Genomic DNA, 16,797 nt, shown 5'->3' with positions numbered 1-16,797 from the left:
TGTAATCTTCAGCAAGACTGGGCAGTGTTCTTTTCAAAGTTAATCGTTTTATCGCATCATCGAATGAACTTGTGTGCATCAATACTTCGAACAAAAGTATTAACATACTTAAAATGAATCGATATGTTCCTTCCATCAACTTCTTCCAGCGGCCTGTTGCATAAGAGAAGAACTCTGGCTTTTTGCCAGAGTTTTCCAATGTGTTAAATGCCAATGGCATAATTTATAGTTTGCAAGAGTTTTTCTTTTTTTATGGCAGAAGTTTTAAGCAACAGGCCCCATGCAGATAGATGTTCCATAAAGCTGTTCATAAGTCAACGAACGACTGGTGATCCTTTCCATGGAACTTTATCAACAGCTATGAAAAATTGGTGCACCTAATTACCACAAGATAGGATCACCAGTCGATTGTAAAAATCGCTCGTAATATACGACCAGCTTTATAAAGCACTCACCACTGATAATCGCAAGACTGGTTCATCTTTTTGAGTGTGTATAAAGTGTCGAGTGAAAGATAAAGGTCTGGTTTTGTTTTTCTTATGAATCTTGTTTTAATTCAATTTACCATCTAAGGGTGAAGACAGATTTGGTGTGTGTCATGTATGTGATATAATGTACGATTCAATCTAATCACATTTAATTTCATTTTTTTACAACAGTGAGAAAATGCTTTTTGTTCACATTCTATAACATTCTATAATCATCATGATCACATCAGCTTAATTTATACACTGTCTTAAACTACATAAATCACACGAGGCCTACGTAATAACGAAAGAGTGACAAATATGACAAGGTGAACATGCAGAAGTTATCAATAAAACTACAGACATGTAAATGTTGTAGATATAGTGAAACACTATGAAAAGGATTACCCGGAAAAAAAATAAAAAAAGAGAAGAGAGAAAGAACTTATTATGACATAAAATGATAAAGGTGTACTATATCAAGGACAATTTGAATCGTCATATAACTTGAAACAAAATATCCTAAAAATTGTGAAAAAGATAACTTCACTTGGCGAACAAGCGCTCTCTAATTAACAACTTCTAAGGTGAAAGACGGCAAAATTACAGAAAAGAAAACTGTAATAATTATTGTTTTACAAATTTTATTGAAAATTGAAAATCGTCATAATGGTTAGTTGACAATGGCAACCTGTCGTGCGTTGAGTTTTGTCTTAAATATAGGTCCCCTGATCCAATTATTGATTCATTACAGCAAATGGAGTGCGCGAAGTACGAGAACTCCGCTCGTTTTCATCTAATTAGGAAAGGAAACGTTGCTCAATAAGGTAAATAAGTGATAATTTCACGACCGCCATTATTGTGTGATAAAGGCATTCTCTTTTCATGACAGGAATTTGATCTTAACAAGGTGAAAAGGGAATATGTATGTGAAATTTGCGATTCGATAATTGATGGCGGTAAACAAAACTTGATATTGCGTTTGATGGAAGAAAGCTTGCCTGCGTTTCGTTTCCTCGTAATGATGATAACTCTTCTCTTTATAACCAAAATAGTTCTCCGGATTCTATTCTTTTATTCAATAAAATGAATTTATTTCCGCTTTCTCTACTGCCCATCTGCTCATTGTACAATGAATTTATGAAAATTGTGATCATTATTATATACTAGTTTTGACATTAAGTTATGAAATAATAACATCGACATATATACAGATGGTGATGATTTGATAGTAAAGTGAACTGTACGCTTTCAGTTAACAAATAGTTGTTATTCGTATAGTTATCCATGTTCAGGAAGAAGCGGTAATTGTTTTTTCCATAAAAATATGCATTATACATATATAAGTTATGACTGCTTGGTTGAGTTATTTGTCCAAGGGCACCGTTCTAAAAACAAGATGCAATCAATCACAACACAGAAAATCAATCTAACTTGATATCAGATCAATCAGAAGCGCGCGGTCGACGTCGACGTCATTGTAATCAACATTGATAGGCCTATCGTCATCATTATTATCATAACCACCATCATCATTATCACCATAATAATGATGATAGTAATAATGAAAATCATCATCGTCATCAAAATTATAATTATCACCACAATCCTCTTCATTCCATTATCGCTTTATCTTGGGCTGGGGCTTCAACATACAAGTACCCAGAGTATTCGTATTCATGTTGTATTCGCATTCACGTTGTATTTTGAACTACATAAGCAGAGATGAGTGTTCAAAAGAAAAACATTAATTTCACTAGTTTAAATGAGCCCTTCGGTAGGCCTGATAAGTTGGGGAGACCAACCCCCATTCACACAGGAATCAATAAATTAGCCCGCAGTACGTGCACGAATAAACAATACGATAGATTATCCGGCTTAATTCCTGTCATCTGCAGTAGATCTGAAGTTATAGGAATAAAACCAATATTAAATAATCCTATTACTGTTCGCTGCAAGTATGTCTTTGAATCGTATTTGTTTTATTTTGTATGCGATTATCGTTTTATAACAAAGGAAATCACAAAAGGAATAAAGGACGAAGACCTAACTCGCCTGGATTACGTTCAAGAGTAGATGTCTTTCGAGTTTCGATTGTTTTGTCTAGTAAGCCGAAAAAGGGCAGATGATCGTTCATTTATACATCTGCAGTAGCAATAGAATAGAATGATCTCCCTCATTATTCTCAGATCTGAATCCTCTTCAGAAATATTTGAAAAGCAGTTGAAAACTAACTTGTATGCAGCATGTCTGATGTAGTCTTTCATTATTCTTAATTTGAATGTATACTTATTGTTATAGCATTACTTGTAGTCTTCCCTCATCTTTTCTTCTTTGTGTGCAGTGAGACCTTTTGAAAGGTACAGTATAATGCGCTGTATACAGTAAAACAGTTCTATTATTACAATTATTATCACACAGTAAAAAGATAGCACGTTGTTTAAGCCTGTCACTCTAACAACAAGTTGTTTAAACTTTTTTGTAATTGTTTAAAGTAACTTTATAAACAACTTGTTTAAATAGTTTAAACAGTTGTTCAAAAAGTTTAAACATTACTTGTTAGAGCAGTGGAGTGACGGGCTTAAACAACATGCTTAAAATTATAAACAGCGTTTATACAGTGTATTATTAGTATCATTATCATTATCATTATTATTATTATTATTATTGTTGTTTTTATTGTTATCATTATTGTATTTATAATGATTAATATTATTATTATCATTATTTAGTAGTAGTAATAGTAGTAGTACCATCATCATTATATCATTATCATTGTTACTATTACCTTACGGAAATAACGTCTTGGGCACAAACATACAAATTACCATGTTTGCAGTAGTATTCATTTACAAATTATAAAGCATAAAAAATGTATACATAACAAAATAACGATGGATTGGCCATACGGAGAGCGAAATCATATTTCCAACCGCAGTTCCGGACGCGAAATTATTTTTCCCACCGAGTTCTGGACCAACATATGAATATTTATGACTTGCGTCTTCGGATTAAGAGTACGCATGCGCGTGGACTTTGCCTCGACCAGTGCCGGTCGTAAGCATTCACGTTGCTCAGAATGAATTAGCATCGTCAAATTACCGGTACCCTTACATAGTTACATAGGCCTTATAGGCTTAGATCTATATATGTATATATATATATATATATATATCCAATTCTTAAACACTTATCAAACTAGCTGCCATTAATGGCAAGACATGTGCTAAGCTAGGGCTAGCTTAGGCTAGCGCATTAACTTTACCTCAAATATGGACATGTCTAATGCCTAATACTAATAGTAATAGCCGACTAATGCCATGGTTAACTTCGAACCGGAAAATTCCGAACTTTACGTTTGATTTTATTTACCATGGTTTAATATATTATGTCTAGTCCGTATACAGAACCAGTCCTAGATCTAAAAAAAAATATCTTAGCTCTAGATCTAGACTCTGATCTACGATGTATCAGCATGGAACAACTAGTGTACCAAGGGGGGGGGGCAGACTGCCCCCTGACGATTTACAACTGATCCAGGGGACGTGCCCCCCCCCCCCCACTTTGAGAAGCCAAATCAATAATTTGTAATGTCAAAATGCAACAAAAATAGATTTATGTCCCCTCTTTTGAACGTGAAGATCTTTTTTTGCATGTAAAATTTTTTTCAGCTAAGAAATCCTTAATTTGGGGTGAAGACGGGGATCAAGATCACTGACGTTAGTTTGTGCCTGACGTTAGAATACGTTCCATGCACTGCAGTGGCGTAGCTAGGATTTTTTCCTGAAGGGGGGGCACTGGGGGTCCTTGCTTTTTCAAGGGGGGGCACCGGGCATTCTGGGCATTCTGAATACATTTGTTTAATGGAACATTATGGAATACACGTAGATATTATGAACTTGGCAAATCAAACAATGTGACCACGCAGCGTGTGCTTAAAATGCTGATGTGTAGACCATAAAACGGACATTTTACAGAGCACTTAAATTTGTAAATGAAAAAAAAAAAACAATGAAAGCTCGAACGAAGTCCGAGCTAAAATATGTTGTGTATATTGACTTCAAAACTTGCTCCATATCAGCCTATTGAGCAAGATATGAATCTCATCGAACAGGCAATTGTGGCGCGAAGCGCAAGCAACAATTTTATAGAGTAACATGAATTTTTCAGTTTTTTCAAGTCTTCCCCTCACATTGATTCATTCACTCGCCTTCCTCCCCTTTTTCCTCTTCTTTTTTTCTTCTGTCTTTATTCTTCTTTCTCCCCTTTTTTTGCTCTGCCAATTTTTTTTCGGGGGGGGGCACGTGCCCCCCCCCCCCCCCGTAGCTACGCCACTGATGCACTGACGTATCTAGGATTTTCCAAAAGGGGGGCAAATTTTTGGAGGATATTTCGTCCGCGAAAAAATGTGACAAACCCCCCCCCCAAAAAAAAAAAAATTATTAATTTGGCTTCTCAAAGGGGGGGCACGTCCCCTGAATCAGTTGTGACTCGTCAGAGGGGCATTCTGCTTATACAGCGTAGATCAAAGTCTAGATCTAGAGACTAGACTCTAACTAAGATAATTTTTTTTAGATCTAGGACTGGTTCTGTTTACGGACTAGACAAACCATGGCAAATAAGCTAACATTTGTCTAAACCTAATTAAACGTAAAGTTCGGAATTAACCAGTTCGAAGTTAACCATGGCATTAGTCGGCTATTCAGTGTTGTAGTCAAGGCTCAAACCTCCATGGCCAAGGCTTCAATACCAAAGGCCAAGGCATGGAAACCCAAGGCCAAGGCCTGAAAACCTCAAGGCCAAGGCATTTCAATCTTACGATATACAGAACAATGAACTAACAATACTTAGGCGGCAGACATCACACATGGTAAAATGTATGTGAGCGAGGGGACTGAGCGAGAAAAAAAATTAACCTTTGTACATTTAAAACAAAAATAATTTCATGATAGAGACATATTGAAATAATGATATAGTTACCTGTATAAACATAATCCATAATTTTCTAGGCGATTTACATTGCAATAATTATCATTACCACGGTCATCTGATCCTGGCATTGTCAACGTATGTTTTTCTCCACTCCCTGGGACAGGGGCAGCAGAAAATTATTATTGTGGGGGGGGGGGTCAACGCCAAAAAAGCACTCATTTATCAAAATGAGTTTTTTGTGCGAACAGATACATGTATTTTCAAAATGAGATCATGAACTGCGTGAAGTAATTGTGTGTTTTGTAGAAATTAAGTTGAGCAAAGGCTTTCTAAAGTGATTTTTAATTATTAGATAGATATTTTGATTTAGGTTTTACTTCTCAGCGACAAAGCATAGCGAGCAAGCGGTTTTGAAAAAAAGAATCAATTCTGAAGTTGTAAAACTTGATTTATGGTCAATTATGGGGCTTATCATTGTTAAAAGGGCATCCTTGCGCAATGTTGCCAGCGCGAACCACCAGCTCAAGCTTCTTGACATGTCGTGTAATAAGACATGGAAATTAAATATTCTGAGCTGGTTTTGTAATCATGAAAAAGATTTGTATCTAACTAAAAAATAACTTTACGCCCGCTAATTTTTTTTTATATACTGACCACTAAAGGAAGCAGTTAATTACTGCATTTTAAATAGGATACATAACTCACCAATAAAAATAATGCGAGCGCAAAGCGCGAGCTCAAAAATGTGTGATATTCCAACCTGAAAACTGGACATTCTAAGCATTTTTTTTGTGAACGGGAAGAGAACGAGTACAATAATTGATGCGAGTGCAGAAAGCGAACCAAAAATTTGTGATATTCCAAACATAAAGTAACATTCTATACATTTTTGTAACCATTAGCAGGATTAGTACTAACAATAATTGATGCAAGCACGATTCAACATCTGTGATTTTCGAACCTAAAATGTATTATGTTTTATTATTAAAGAAGGTATATTTCTTTTATAAAAAGGGCATATTTCATTTTGAAAAAAAAAATCCTACAGGGAATTTTTTTTGGGAGGGGGGGGTGGGCAAAAGAGCACAAAGCGCAAGCTAAAATTTTCAAATGCTTAAACTGAAAATGAGTCATTTTAGGACTCTTGTCAGTTTTCATATCTTTTTCTGCTTACGACCACTTTTAAATTTCAATTCTCATTTTTTGTATCTTCTACACTTATTTTACCTTTAAAAAAAAATCAGAATAAAGAATACTAACAAAATAAAGTTATATTCAAAAGGATATAAAATAAACAGGGCGCACCCCATACCCTTAGTTGGGAGAGGGTAAATCTTAATTATTTCTTTAAACAGTTAATCAATCATTAATTATTAATACTTATTGATAATATTAATAATTATTCAACTATTATTTTTTTATTAAATTATTATTTCTTGAAACCATATTGACACAAAAACAAATACGTTGTTTATTTCCTTGAAACTGTAGAGAAATGAAATTCACTGTTGAACGATATATGATTAAAATGAAGTAAACATTTTTTTCCCCTTTGTTTTGTCAATCTGACCCAAAACAAATATACAATTTAGAAAAGAGATAGAGAGAAGAAGTTCAACCCCAAGAATAAACTTAGACAAGGGGGAGGGAAAGGAAAAGATAGAGTAAATGTGATATTATTTTTTAAACAATCTATCGCAAAATTAGCTTTTCCTATAGAAAGAGGGGAACACATTTGTTTCACTCGCTCGCTTCAATCGCTTTCTTCTTTTTTTGACAGACATTTTGCTCTATATGCCATGTTTGGCCCCTCAAAGTTTCTGGCTCACCATGCCATTGACATAACCCATTTGGATATGACAAAATTGAAGACTGTGTCTAAATCTTTTCAGAATATCATTAAGACTTAAAACATTCTTGTTGGCCAAAGAAAATAATACAAGGAAAATCCTAATGGAATAGAAATCAACCTTGTTATCGTTCTTTAGAGTTAGCTATGTTTAAAGTATGAAAATTGTTGTCAACATTACAGTCAGATGTCAAATTTATTCTTGTCATCAAAGCACTATTATCTTGATCATGATAATTATTATTTACTGTCATTATCATCATTAGTCATGATTACAACACATTACCAATACATAATGCTATTTTTCATAACTGATGTATTCTTTGTTTGAAAATTCTTGATAATGGTGACAATTACAATTGATGACACTGCTAGTACACTTACTACTGCTGCTGCTAATGTTACTGGTGACCGGTAGTATTGACCATTGGTGTCATTAAATATAAAAAACAATTGAAATATTTATAATATCCTATTTAAAACAAATGAAAGTACAAAATACAAAATGCCTTGAAAAGTCCTTGAAAATGCTTTGAAAATGCCTTGAAATTTCAAGGCTCAAAATCCTCAAGGCCAAGGAACTCTCAAGGTCAAGGCTTGAATGTTCAAGGCCAAGGCTTTGAAAAAGTAGGCCTTAAGGCCAAGGCCGAGCATCAAGGCACTACAACACTGATTAGTACTAGGCATTAGACAGGTCCAGATTTGAGGTAAAGTTAATGCGCTAGCCTAAGCGAGCCTTAGCCTAGCACATGTCTTGCCATTAATGGCAGCTAGTTTGATAAGTGTTTAAGAATTGGATATATATATATATATATATATAGATCTAAGCATATAAGACCTATGTAACTATATGTAAGGGTACCGGTAATTTGACGATGCTAATTCATTCTGAGCAACGTGAATGCTTACGACCGGCACTGGTCGAGGCAAAGTCCACGCGCATGCGTACTCTTAATCCGAAGACGCAAGTCATGAATATTCATATGTTGGTCCAGAACTCGGTGGGAAAAATAATTTCGCGTTCCGGACCCCAAGTGTACATGATATGAATATTCATGACTTGAGTCTTCTGAATAAGATTCCGCATGCGCGTTTCTTTAACAAATCGCTTTTTTCTCATTTTCCGAAAATGTAAATGAAAAGTATCTTTTTATTTGAGGTTTAAATTAACCGAAATAACACTAATATAACCATTTTTGGACGATTGCAAGTCTATATTTTGGAGTAAAGGCCATATTAGTTCCAAATCGTAGCCAATCGTACAATTGAAATTGCGTCATTACGACTAGATATTAAATTTGTTCTTATTCTAATGAGGGTGATAGCATAGTCACTGATTTGAAAATAGGTATTCGTTCGATGATTTAGATCATTACACAGTAAGATATTCCATGTTTCGATATTAGCATCAAATTCTACTTCGTTTTATTCCGATATTGGGTCGCAGAGCAATCGTAATGTGTGCGGTGGTCTTTATACCTCGTACCCAAAGTCCTGCGATCTTTTACGAACGTCCCAATTGGCCTTTCGTCGTAAATGATCGCGAAAAAATGTCAACCATTAAAAAAACTTACGATGCACACGATTGCCACGAGTAATCTAATACGATCGCTACGATTACTCCACGATTAAGACCACTGTTTCAATCGTGGCGCACATCGTGACTGTGGGAACTAGGTATTAAATGACACAACCTTGCTGATCAGCGGCGTAATGAGGAAAACATTTTGAGGGCCAGACTCTGTCTTATCAACCACTCCCTTCTACCTCCCAAGCAATCTAAAACACCTTTCACAATTGGTCTGGAACCACTTACGATCTATTGGTCGCACGACAGGCTGTCGTACGACAGAAGCGATCAGTAAGTCGCATTTACTCTTAAAATGCTCGTGCGAGTGGCATTGCGTTCACATGGGAGTGTTCCACGAGTTATTACGGGTGGTTTCTCACCAATCTCAATAGTTTCACGACCGACTGCATAGTCGTGAGAGTCGACGTGAGGCAATGCGATTACTCGTACGATTAAATGAAGCCAGTGTGACTGTCGTACTCAGCTGTACGATCTGATATGCTAGTGAATCGATCGCATTTTATCACCGTTGCCTGAATCATGTGGATGCATACCACCATCAGTCACCATCTATTTCTCTTCTCATACATGCACAGGCATCATACGAGGTGAAGACGGGGTTAAAGGTCATCTTTCACTGCGCCATCCTCGTCTCCGTCCTAAGTGTCCTGGCCGTCGCTTGCTACCGCTTCATCGCCATCGCCTTCGACCCCTTCGGAAGTCGTAACCTGATCACCGCGCCCCGCTGCATCGTCGGTAGCGTACTGATGTGGGTCCTGCTGGCCGTGCCGATGCTGGTGCTGAAATACTGCTCGGGCGTCTACAGCATGTTCCTCCTCCTCATCAACCCCATCATCATGTTCACCAGTCTGGCGATCACGGCCTTTTGTTACGTCATGACCTACAAGGATATCTCGGGAGCGGGCAGGGATGCGGGAGGCATTGACCAAATCAAGAGTCGCCTCAAAGAAAATCGAAAGGTATATAGTCAAAGACAGACCCCTGCCAATTTCCTCTCCCATTTTCACCTCTTCCATTTTTCCCTCTGCCATTTATACCTCTGCCGTTTGTGCCTCTCTCCCATTTTTGCCCCCCCCCCCCAGTTTTACCTCTGCCATTTCTGCCTCTGCCATTTTTACCTCCGTCGCTTTACCCCTGTCATTTTTACTCCCGCCATTACCTGGAACCGCAATGCTGCAGAGGGGTCGTTTTTATCAGTGCCCCCCCCCCCCCCCGCCCAAAAGAAAAATCTAAATGAGGAAGGAGGAAAAAAAAAGAATGAGAAATGAAAGTAAAAAGTTTTTGTAAATCATTTTGTTTTTCTTTCGCCAAAAAGTAGAAATTACCATTCTGAATTTACTTTCTCTGAAATACTGATCATATTTTGAGGGGGATGAATAGAAAATTTTGTGTTGTTGTTCACTTTTGAACTTTCTGTCCTATATCAAATTAAATAAAAAAGCTGTAGCCTGTAGCTTTTTTATTTAATTTGATATAGGACAGAAAGTTCAAAAGTGCTAACCATTGGTTGGTCTCTTACACGATTTGATAAAGATTAGATAGCGAAAGTACAATGTTGACGTAATTCATATCTCTTTTTTCTCAAGCTGACTATTTTTTCGAGTTCTATCTTTTTTTAACAAACCTTAAGTTTTTTTCTTTTTTGCATAATGTAGATATTTGGGACATATGGCAAGTTATTACTGGTGTCGAATGACCGCAGCTATATAGGTATATATTTTGTTGCCCATAATCTCTCAAGGAGAAATTGTTCTTGATAAAAGCCATGAATGCATCAACTGACGGAGAAGATTTTGTCTTCAATATTTCGTTGCTTAATTGTTAATTTCTATTTTGATCGGGGATGAGAAGATTTTAAAATGAAAGGCATCTATGAAATTGATCCGTGATCCTCTTTTATCAAATTTCTTTTACATGTCTCTTCTAAAATAGATATTTTCTTGTTATGCTTATTGTTAAGCGCATATTAAACCTACTTGCATTTTCTCATTGAAAGCTTTCAACAATAAAGCGATAGATATTTGATTATAACATGCGCTACAATCGGTTTGCTTGCTGGATCTACTGAGAGAGGCAGAGCGGATCTCTTTGTGCTGATAAGCACTTGTAGTTTTCTATTCGTACATTTTATCCATTTGGAAGGTTAGGTCTCCTTTTTATCAGTATGTTTAATTGAATTTAACATTAAATTATCGGACAAAGATCAGTTTATATGAAAAAAAACTATTAAAGTAAAACTCACGGTGAGGTACTTTAATACACACGACTTTTCTCCCCTTATCGGATAGAACTCCAAAAGCAGAAATGTCGAAATTTCAGGAATGTCATTCTCGAGGATCTATATTATCTACAATATTAATATAACATTTTATCTTTTTTTAAGAGGATATTTTAAAGCGACACTTCGAATTGCCTAGGTCATGCATGGAAATTACAAACGCCGTGCGATTTTATGTCGATGGACTGGATGTTGAAGTATTTGTCGCTTTCCGCGGTCACTCTCCATAAATCGTGTACCCTTGCTCATTATTATAATAATAATAATAACAATAGGCATTGATATAGCACCATCTATCTAGAAATATTCTATTCCGAGGCGCACAAGAAAAGAAAGAATAAGAAAGTTTGGATGAGTGTCAAAGTGCCAATAACTAATACTGTTAAAAAAGATAAGACTTCAGTTTAGATTTGAAGGTCTCTAGTGATGGTATAATTCTTAAATTTAATGGCAAATTATTCCAGAGGTTTTCTTCAGTTCAATTATGTTCATTAGGCCTGCGTATGTCGTGCTTGCTGTGTTTATTCAGATATTTTCAAGATTTCAAGATTCAAGATTTATTAAAACAAATGATCGCAGCTTGTGAGGCTGAATTGACAAATGTTTTACAAAAAGGCATAAAAACACACATAAAATCAACAAAAAAAGCAATATGCCTTGGGCCTTTTATGTTTGCATTCCTTTGCAATGACTTGCTACGATTTGTATTTTATACAAAATTATTATTGATACATATTTTTCATTCATTTCCATTCAGTTAAAATGATACCGTATTTCTGTATTTTTTCACTACAGGTTCTGGCCACGTTCGCTGTCATTACTTTGACCAGTTGCATCTGCTGGATCGTGCACTGCTTCCACGATATCCTCCAGATCTACGCCATTTACTACGATAACATCGACGCCGTCAGCAACATCCTCGTCGCCCTCAACTTCGTCATCGACCCGGTCATCTACTGGTGGCGACTGGACGAGTTCCGCAACGTGCTTCGCAAGCTAGTGTGCCGAAGCGCGCTCGCTCGTCGTGTCCGTCGACTACGCGGGAAAGTTGAAGATAGCTCGACGTCGGGTTCATCCAAGGTGTTCAGTGTTTCTGATACGACCAAGGTTGTCAATATGCCGATGGAATCAGATGCCTGAACCACCCCCCCCCCCCCCGGGGGGGTCACTCTCCACATGGACTGCTACCCACCCGTGTCCGACAACCTCAGAAATGCACCCTAAATGGCTCAACTACATTAACTAAATTTGCAACCCTAAATGGCGTAACCCATGAGAAAAGCCATCCCAAGTGGCGTGAACAGGGAAATCCCCTAATTTGATACCCTAAGTGGCGTAAACATCGAAATCAATTAATTTGATACCTGTGGGCGTGTGGTATAGGTAACGTGTGCTGCCTAGTATAGAGCCAGGTGTAAGAGTCTAGCTGCTGTGCTGGCCGGCGTGTGCAAGGATTATTTTCCTTCATGGTGTTTATGGCTTAGGTCTGCTCCCAGGTCTCCTCAAATTTGCCCAAATAAAAGTTGCACCCCCAAAAGGCGTAATCTTTATAACCAAATTAGCAGCCCTAAATGGCGTGAAGAGAGAGAAAAGGCTACCCTAATAGGCACTAGCGTACCTAAGGGGGGGCAGGGGGCAGACTGCCCCCCTGACGAGTCACAACTCATGCAAAGGACGTATCCCTGCCCCCCCCCCCTGACGAGTCAAAACTGATCCCTGATGAGCCACAAGTGGCCCCCTCCTTTGAAGTTGAAGACCCTTTTTTTTTTGCTTGTCAATTTTTTTTCTGGTGCGAAATGTCCTTTCTTTACTTGCAGTTGAAGACCTTTTTTTTTTGCTTGTCAATCTTTTTGGCGGACGAATTTGCCCCCCCCCCCCCCCTCTTTGGAAAATCCTAGGTACGCGACTGCTAATAGGCGATTTACCAGCGAATGGTGCTGAAATGCAACCTGTACCCTTTTTGCCAAAGACGACGCCTGAGTGCCTGAAACGGGACCATTTTCGACGCTTTTTCTGGACGCGGGTGCGTAGCAGGCCATGTGGAGAGTGACCCCGCCCTCCTCCTCTGGGAAAATCTACCGAAAATAATTCACCGTCCGAAACGAGTATAAAAGTTATAGGGTACTTGTGAAATTAGAGCGATTTTGTTCCTGATTTAATATCACAAAAGAGATTTTGTTTCTCTATGTTCGAATATTGCAATGTGTAATTCAGCGGGAGGAAAGGTTATAAACTAGATTATATCATTGAACATAATTTGGGTTTTTTATAACTAGAATGTTTACTGATGAGAAATACACATTTAATATCCGTATCTTTTTTTTTTCTTTTTTTTTTTTGTTAATCATCATCGTCGTCGTCATCAATCCCTTGCTTGAAAAGTGGAAAAAAAATTAACAAGGATTATGTCCGATTCATTAAAAGACCCATGATAATATAACAAAGCTACGTGTGCCATAAATTTTTGGCCCTTTATTCAAATCCGTCAAAGTATTTATTTTTGTAAAATAAAAAATATATTATATCGTTAATACTATTGTCAAATCAGCTTCATAATGAAATTGTGTGCTGTTAAATTATTACAATATTTGTATTAACTTATCATAATTTTGGCAATCGTGAATGTCAATATTTAGTCTAATGTTTATTTTTCACTGTGGATATTAATTGTTAATATCATAGACTTACACATTGGCATTGTAAAACCACTTGATAATGAGATCTAATAACCGAGTCGATAATCACCACAAGGTATGCTTACTAAATTTGTTCTTTGTTTGTTTGTTTTTTTTAGAAATTGTGTGTACAATAATATTTAAAATTATATTGTGAACAAGGTAGAGTGAAATATCTACCAATAATTATATATCAATGTCTACGCTGTACTAGAAAGCAGATGCCGGCTTCAGATTACGTCATGGGGTAGGGGGGAGGACCCGAATGTGATTTTATTTTAGAATATTGAACATGTATGTGGGTATATATATGGTTACACTTCGTAATTCCGAAGGTTCGTAATTCCGAAGGTTCTTTATTCCGAAGGTTCGTAATTCCGAAACACGTAAATTGCCTATACCTCGATGTTCGTTAATCCGAAAACGTAAAAGGGTTCGTTAATCCGAACATTTGTGGCGTTATTCCGAAGGTTCGTTATTCCGAAGGTTCGATAATCCGAAAACGAAATAAGGTTCGATATTCCGAAGGTTCGTTAAACCGAAAACGAAATAAGGTTCGTTGTTCCGAAGGTTCGTTAGTCCGAAAACGAAATAAGGTTAGTTAATCATTTAGTTTTCGGACTAACGAACCTTCGGAATTACGAACCTCATTTCTTTTTCGGATTAACGAACCTTCGGAATAACGAACCTTCGAAATATCCGAACCTTCGGAATAACGAAGCTTCGGAATTACGAATGTATGCGATATAGGTTATGTATATAGTTGCACAATTAAGTCATCTTGTTTCCTAATACTTCGGTCACATTTGCTTCACTGCGGCCGTACGGCAAGTCGAAAACAGCCGTTTTAACATTTTTTTATACCAGCTACACATAGATGGTTTAAATAAATATGAATAAACGGCTGTTTTCGACTCGCCGTACGGCTGCCGTAGAGCAAATGTGACCGAGGTATTACTGTTTCTCTCTTCTCTTTTCCTCGGTAAATTGCCAATTCGTCTACTGCCTTCTCGTTCACATGGTCTACCTTCATTAAGTCCAAAGCCATTCCGTCCATCAACACTTCGTCTAACAACCATTTAGTCCGATAACCATTTGGTCCAATCATCACTTCGTCTAATCGCCAGTTCGTCTATAACAATTCCGTCCCATAACCAGTTGGTCTAATATTTATTTCATTTTCGTTCAGTTCGCCCAATTAACACTTAGTCCAATTAGACCAAATGGTATATAGATTGAATGGCTAATTGGACCAACTGGTTATTAGACGAAATGGTAAGTGTACGAAATGGCAGTTAGACCATGGGGATAGTGGACGAACTGATGGTAGAACAAAATAGCTGACGAGTTAGGAATTGGACGAATTGGCAGTAGACCAATTGAAAATAAAACAATTTCCTCTACCATGTTTACTTATATTTTTCCTCTTTTCCTCACTAAAATGAATCATGGGGCAGTTGCCCCCTCCCCAGGTCATGCAACAACGACCCTGCTAGTAACGAACAATTCTAGGTATGATATTTTGATATCGATATTAAAATATGATACCTAAAATCTCTGTGTGTTTCGTACCAACCGATATAACAATCCCCCCCCCCCCCCCCCGCACCTGCACTCTCGCACACTTGCACTCTCACTTTTATCAACATGATTTTAACTTTCTTAATTGAATTTTTCTTTCCCTATTTACTTTTTCATTCCTATTATTTTGTGCAATAAAAGATAAGTCTCTTTTATTGCACTGTTTGTCTGGTTTTTCTTCCCCTTTCCTTTCGAGGCCTTTATCAATTTCAAGCTCTATAAGCTTAAATAGGATGGAGGTCTCCTACATTTCAAAATATATATATATATATTTCTGCTATTTGTTTTAATAATTAAAAAAAGATTATCAGGTATAAATACATTTCAATCAGATTATGTATGCAAATGTTATTCATTATGTCATTTTCTTATTGTAATGTGATGCTAAGAAAAATTTATTACACTTGTATATACTTTTGTTATTGGAATGTGGAAATAGATCAAATCTAATCGATATCACTGTAAATTTTCAAATGTATTTCCGTATTATTGAGAGCCAACTGGAAGGGAAAATTTTGAGCCTTAATAAATTAGTGTCTGTAATTAGATGTATTTCACAAAAATGGGCCTATGATTATGTATATAGAAATTGAGTTTTAAAAAAATGCTTGTTATTGCACCACATTTTTACCCAACAAAATTATAATTATTTATTACAGCAGAGTATAGAAACGCTCAAGTTGCATTGGTCATGCTGGTCGGGAATCGAACCCCGGACCTTCATGTGTCTAGTCAGGCTAAGTCACCTCTCAGGTTTGTATAGGTTATATTCTGTTTCATTTTCATACCTCGATCACACCCCCCCCCCCCTCCCCTCTCTCTCTCTCTCCCTCTCCCTCTCTCTCTCTCATACCCTCTCTAGTCTTTATCCCTATCAAGTCTTTCTCACTCTCCAATTCTGTATATATTTCACTTAACATTTTTAGCGTGGTCTCTATTTCTCTTCACTTGCTCTTAAAAATATAAAGTAAGTAATTCAAAATTGAATTTTAATGAATTAAAGATAGCACAGTAGTTTAGGCGCCAAACATTTCAATATTAAAAGTATATTGTACAAAGTCAAGTACGATGTAGAGGGTCAATATTAATAATGGTTTCTTATTGGTTTCGTTTACAGCATAATATTAACAATGTATGAACTATCCAGTTACATGAAATATAGTGTCCTAGCCTATTACTGCCCCCTGTTTTATTTGTGTAATTGTCTATAAAATAGCATCCTCTATTTGCATTAAAAAGGACAATGTAATGAATAAAGAGCAAGCAATGCGGAGAACAGGGTAAAGTAAATATATACTATTTATAAGATAATTTTGAATTGGAGGCTCTATCATACCAGCTCCGCTTTTTTAGCAGCCTCCTTCATTCCAAACCAGGCGGGTGTTTCATAAAGCTGTTCACAAGTTAAGGGCGACTTTAAGAAC

General features: G+C 36.8%; 1 protein-coding gene across 1 annotated transcript; it reads left to right on the top strand.

Annotated features, from left to right (window-relative positions):
- Positions 1-8,219: 8,219 nt before the first annotated feature.
- On the top strand, positions 8,220-12,937 carry LOC129274859 (uncharacterized). Its single transcript, XM_064108890.1, has 3 exons — positions 8,220-8,249; positions 9,415-9,798; positions 11,913-12,937. Exons 1-3 carry the CDS (start codon positions 8,220-8,222, stop codon positions 12,255-12,257), a joined length of 759 nt encoding a protein of 252 aa, XP_063964960.1. The 3' UTR covers positions 12,258-12,937.
- The last annotated feature ends 3,860 nt before the right edge of the window (positions 12,938-16,797 follow it).

Source organism: Lytechinus pictus, chromosome 13 (genome assembly GCF_037042905.1).
Source record: "Lytechinus pictus isolate F3 Inbred chromosome 13, Lp3.0, whole genome shotgun sequence".
Taxonomy (NCBI): Eukaryota; Metazoa; Echinodermata; class Echinoidea; order Temnopleuroida; family Toxopneustidae; genus Lytechinus; species Lytechinus pictus.
The sequence above is the reverse complement of the archived record's forward strand: the minus strand, read 5'-3'. Positions and strand labels throughout refer to the sequence as shown.

Bases quoted from the DNA above. Each gene is read 5' to 3' on its own strand.
- LOC129274859 (XM_064108890.1), top strand. From the start codon at position 8,220: ATGAATATTCATATGTTGGTCCAGAACTCG. The intron at 8,250-9,414 runs GTGGGAAAAATA...ATACATGCACAG, and splicing joins ATATGTTGGTCCAGAACTCG to GCATCATACGAGGTGAAGAC. The intron at 9,799-11,912 runs GTATATAGTCAA...TTTTCACTACAG, and splicing joins GCCTCAAAGAAAATCGAAAG to GTTCTGGCCACGTTCGCTGT.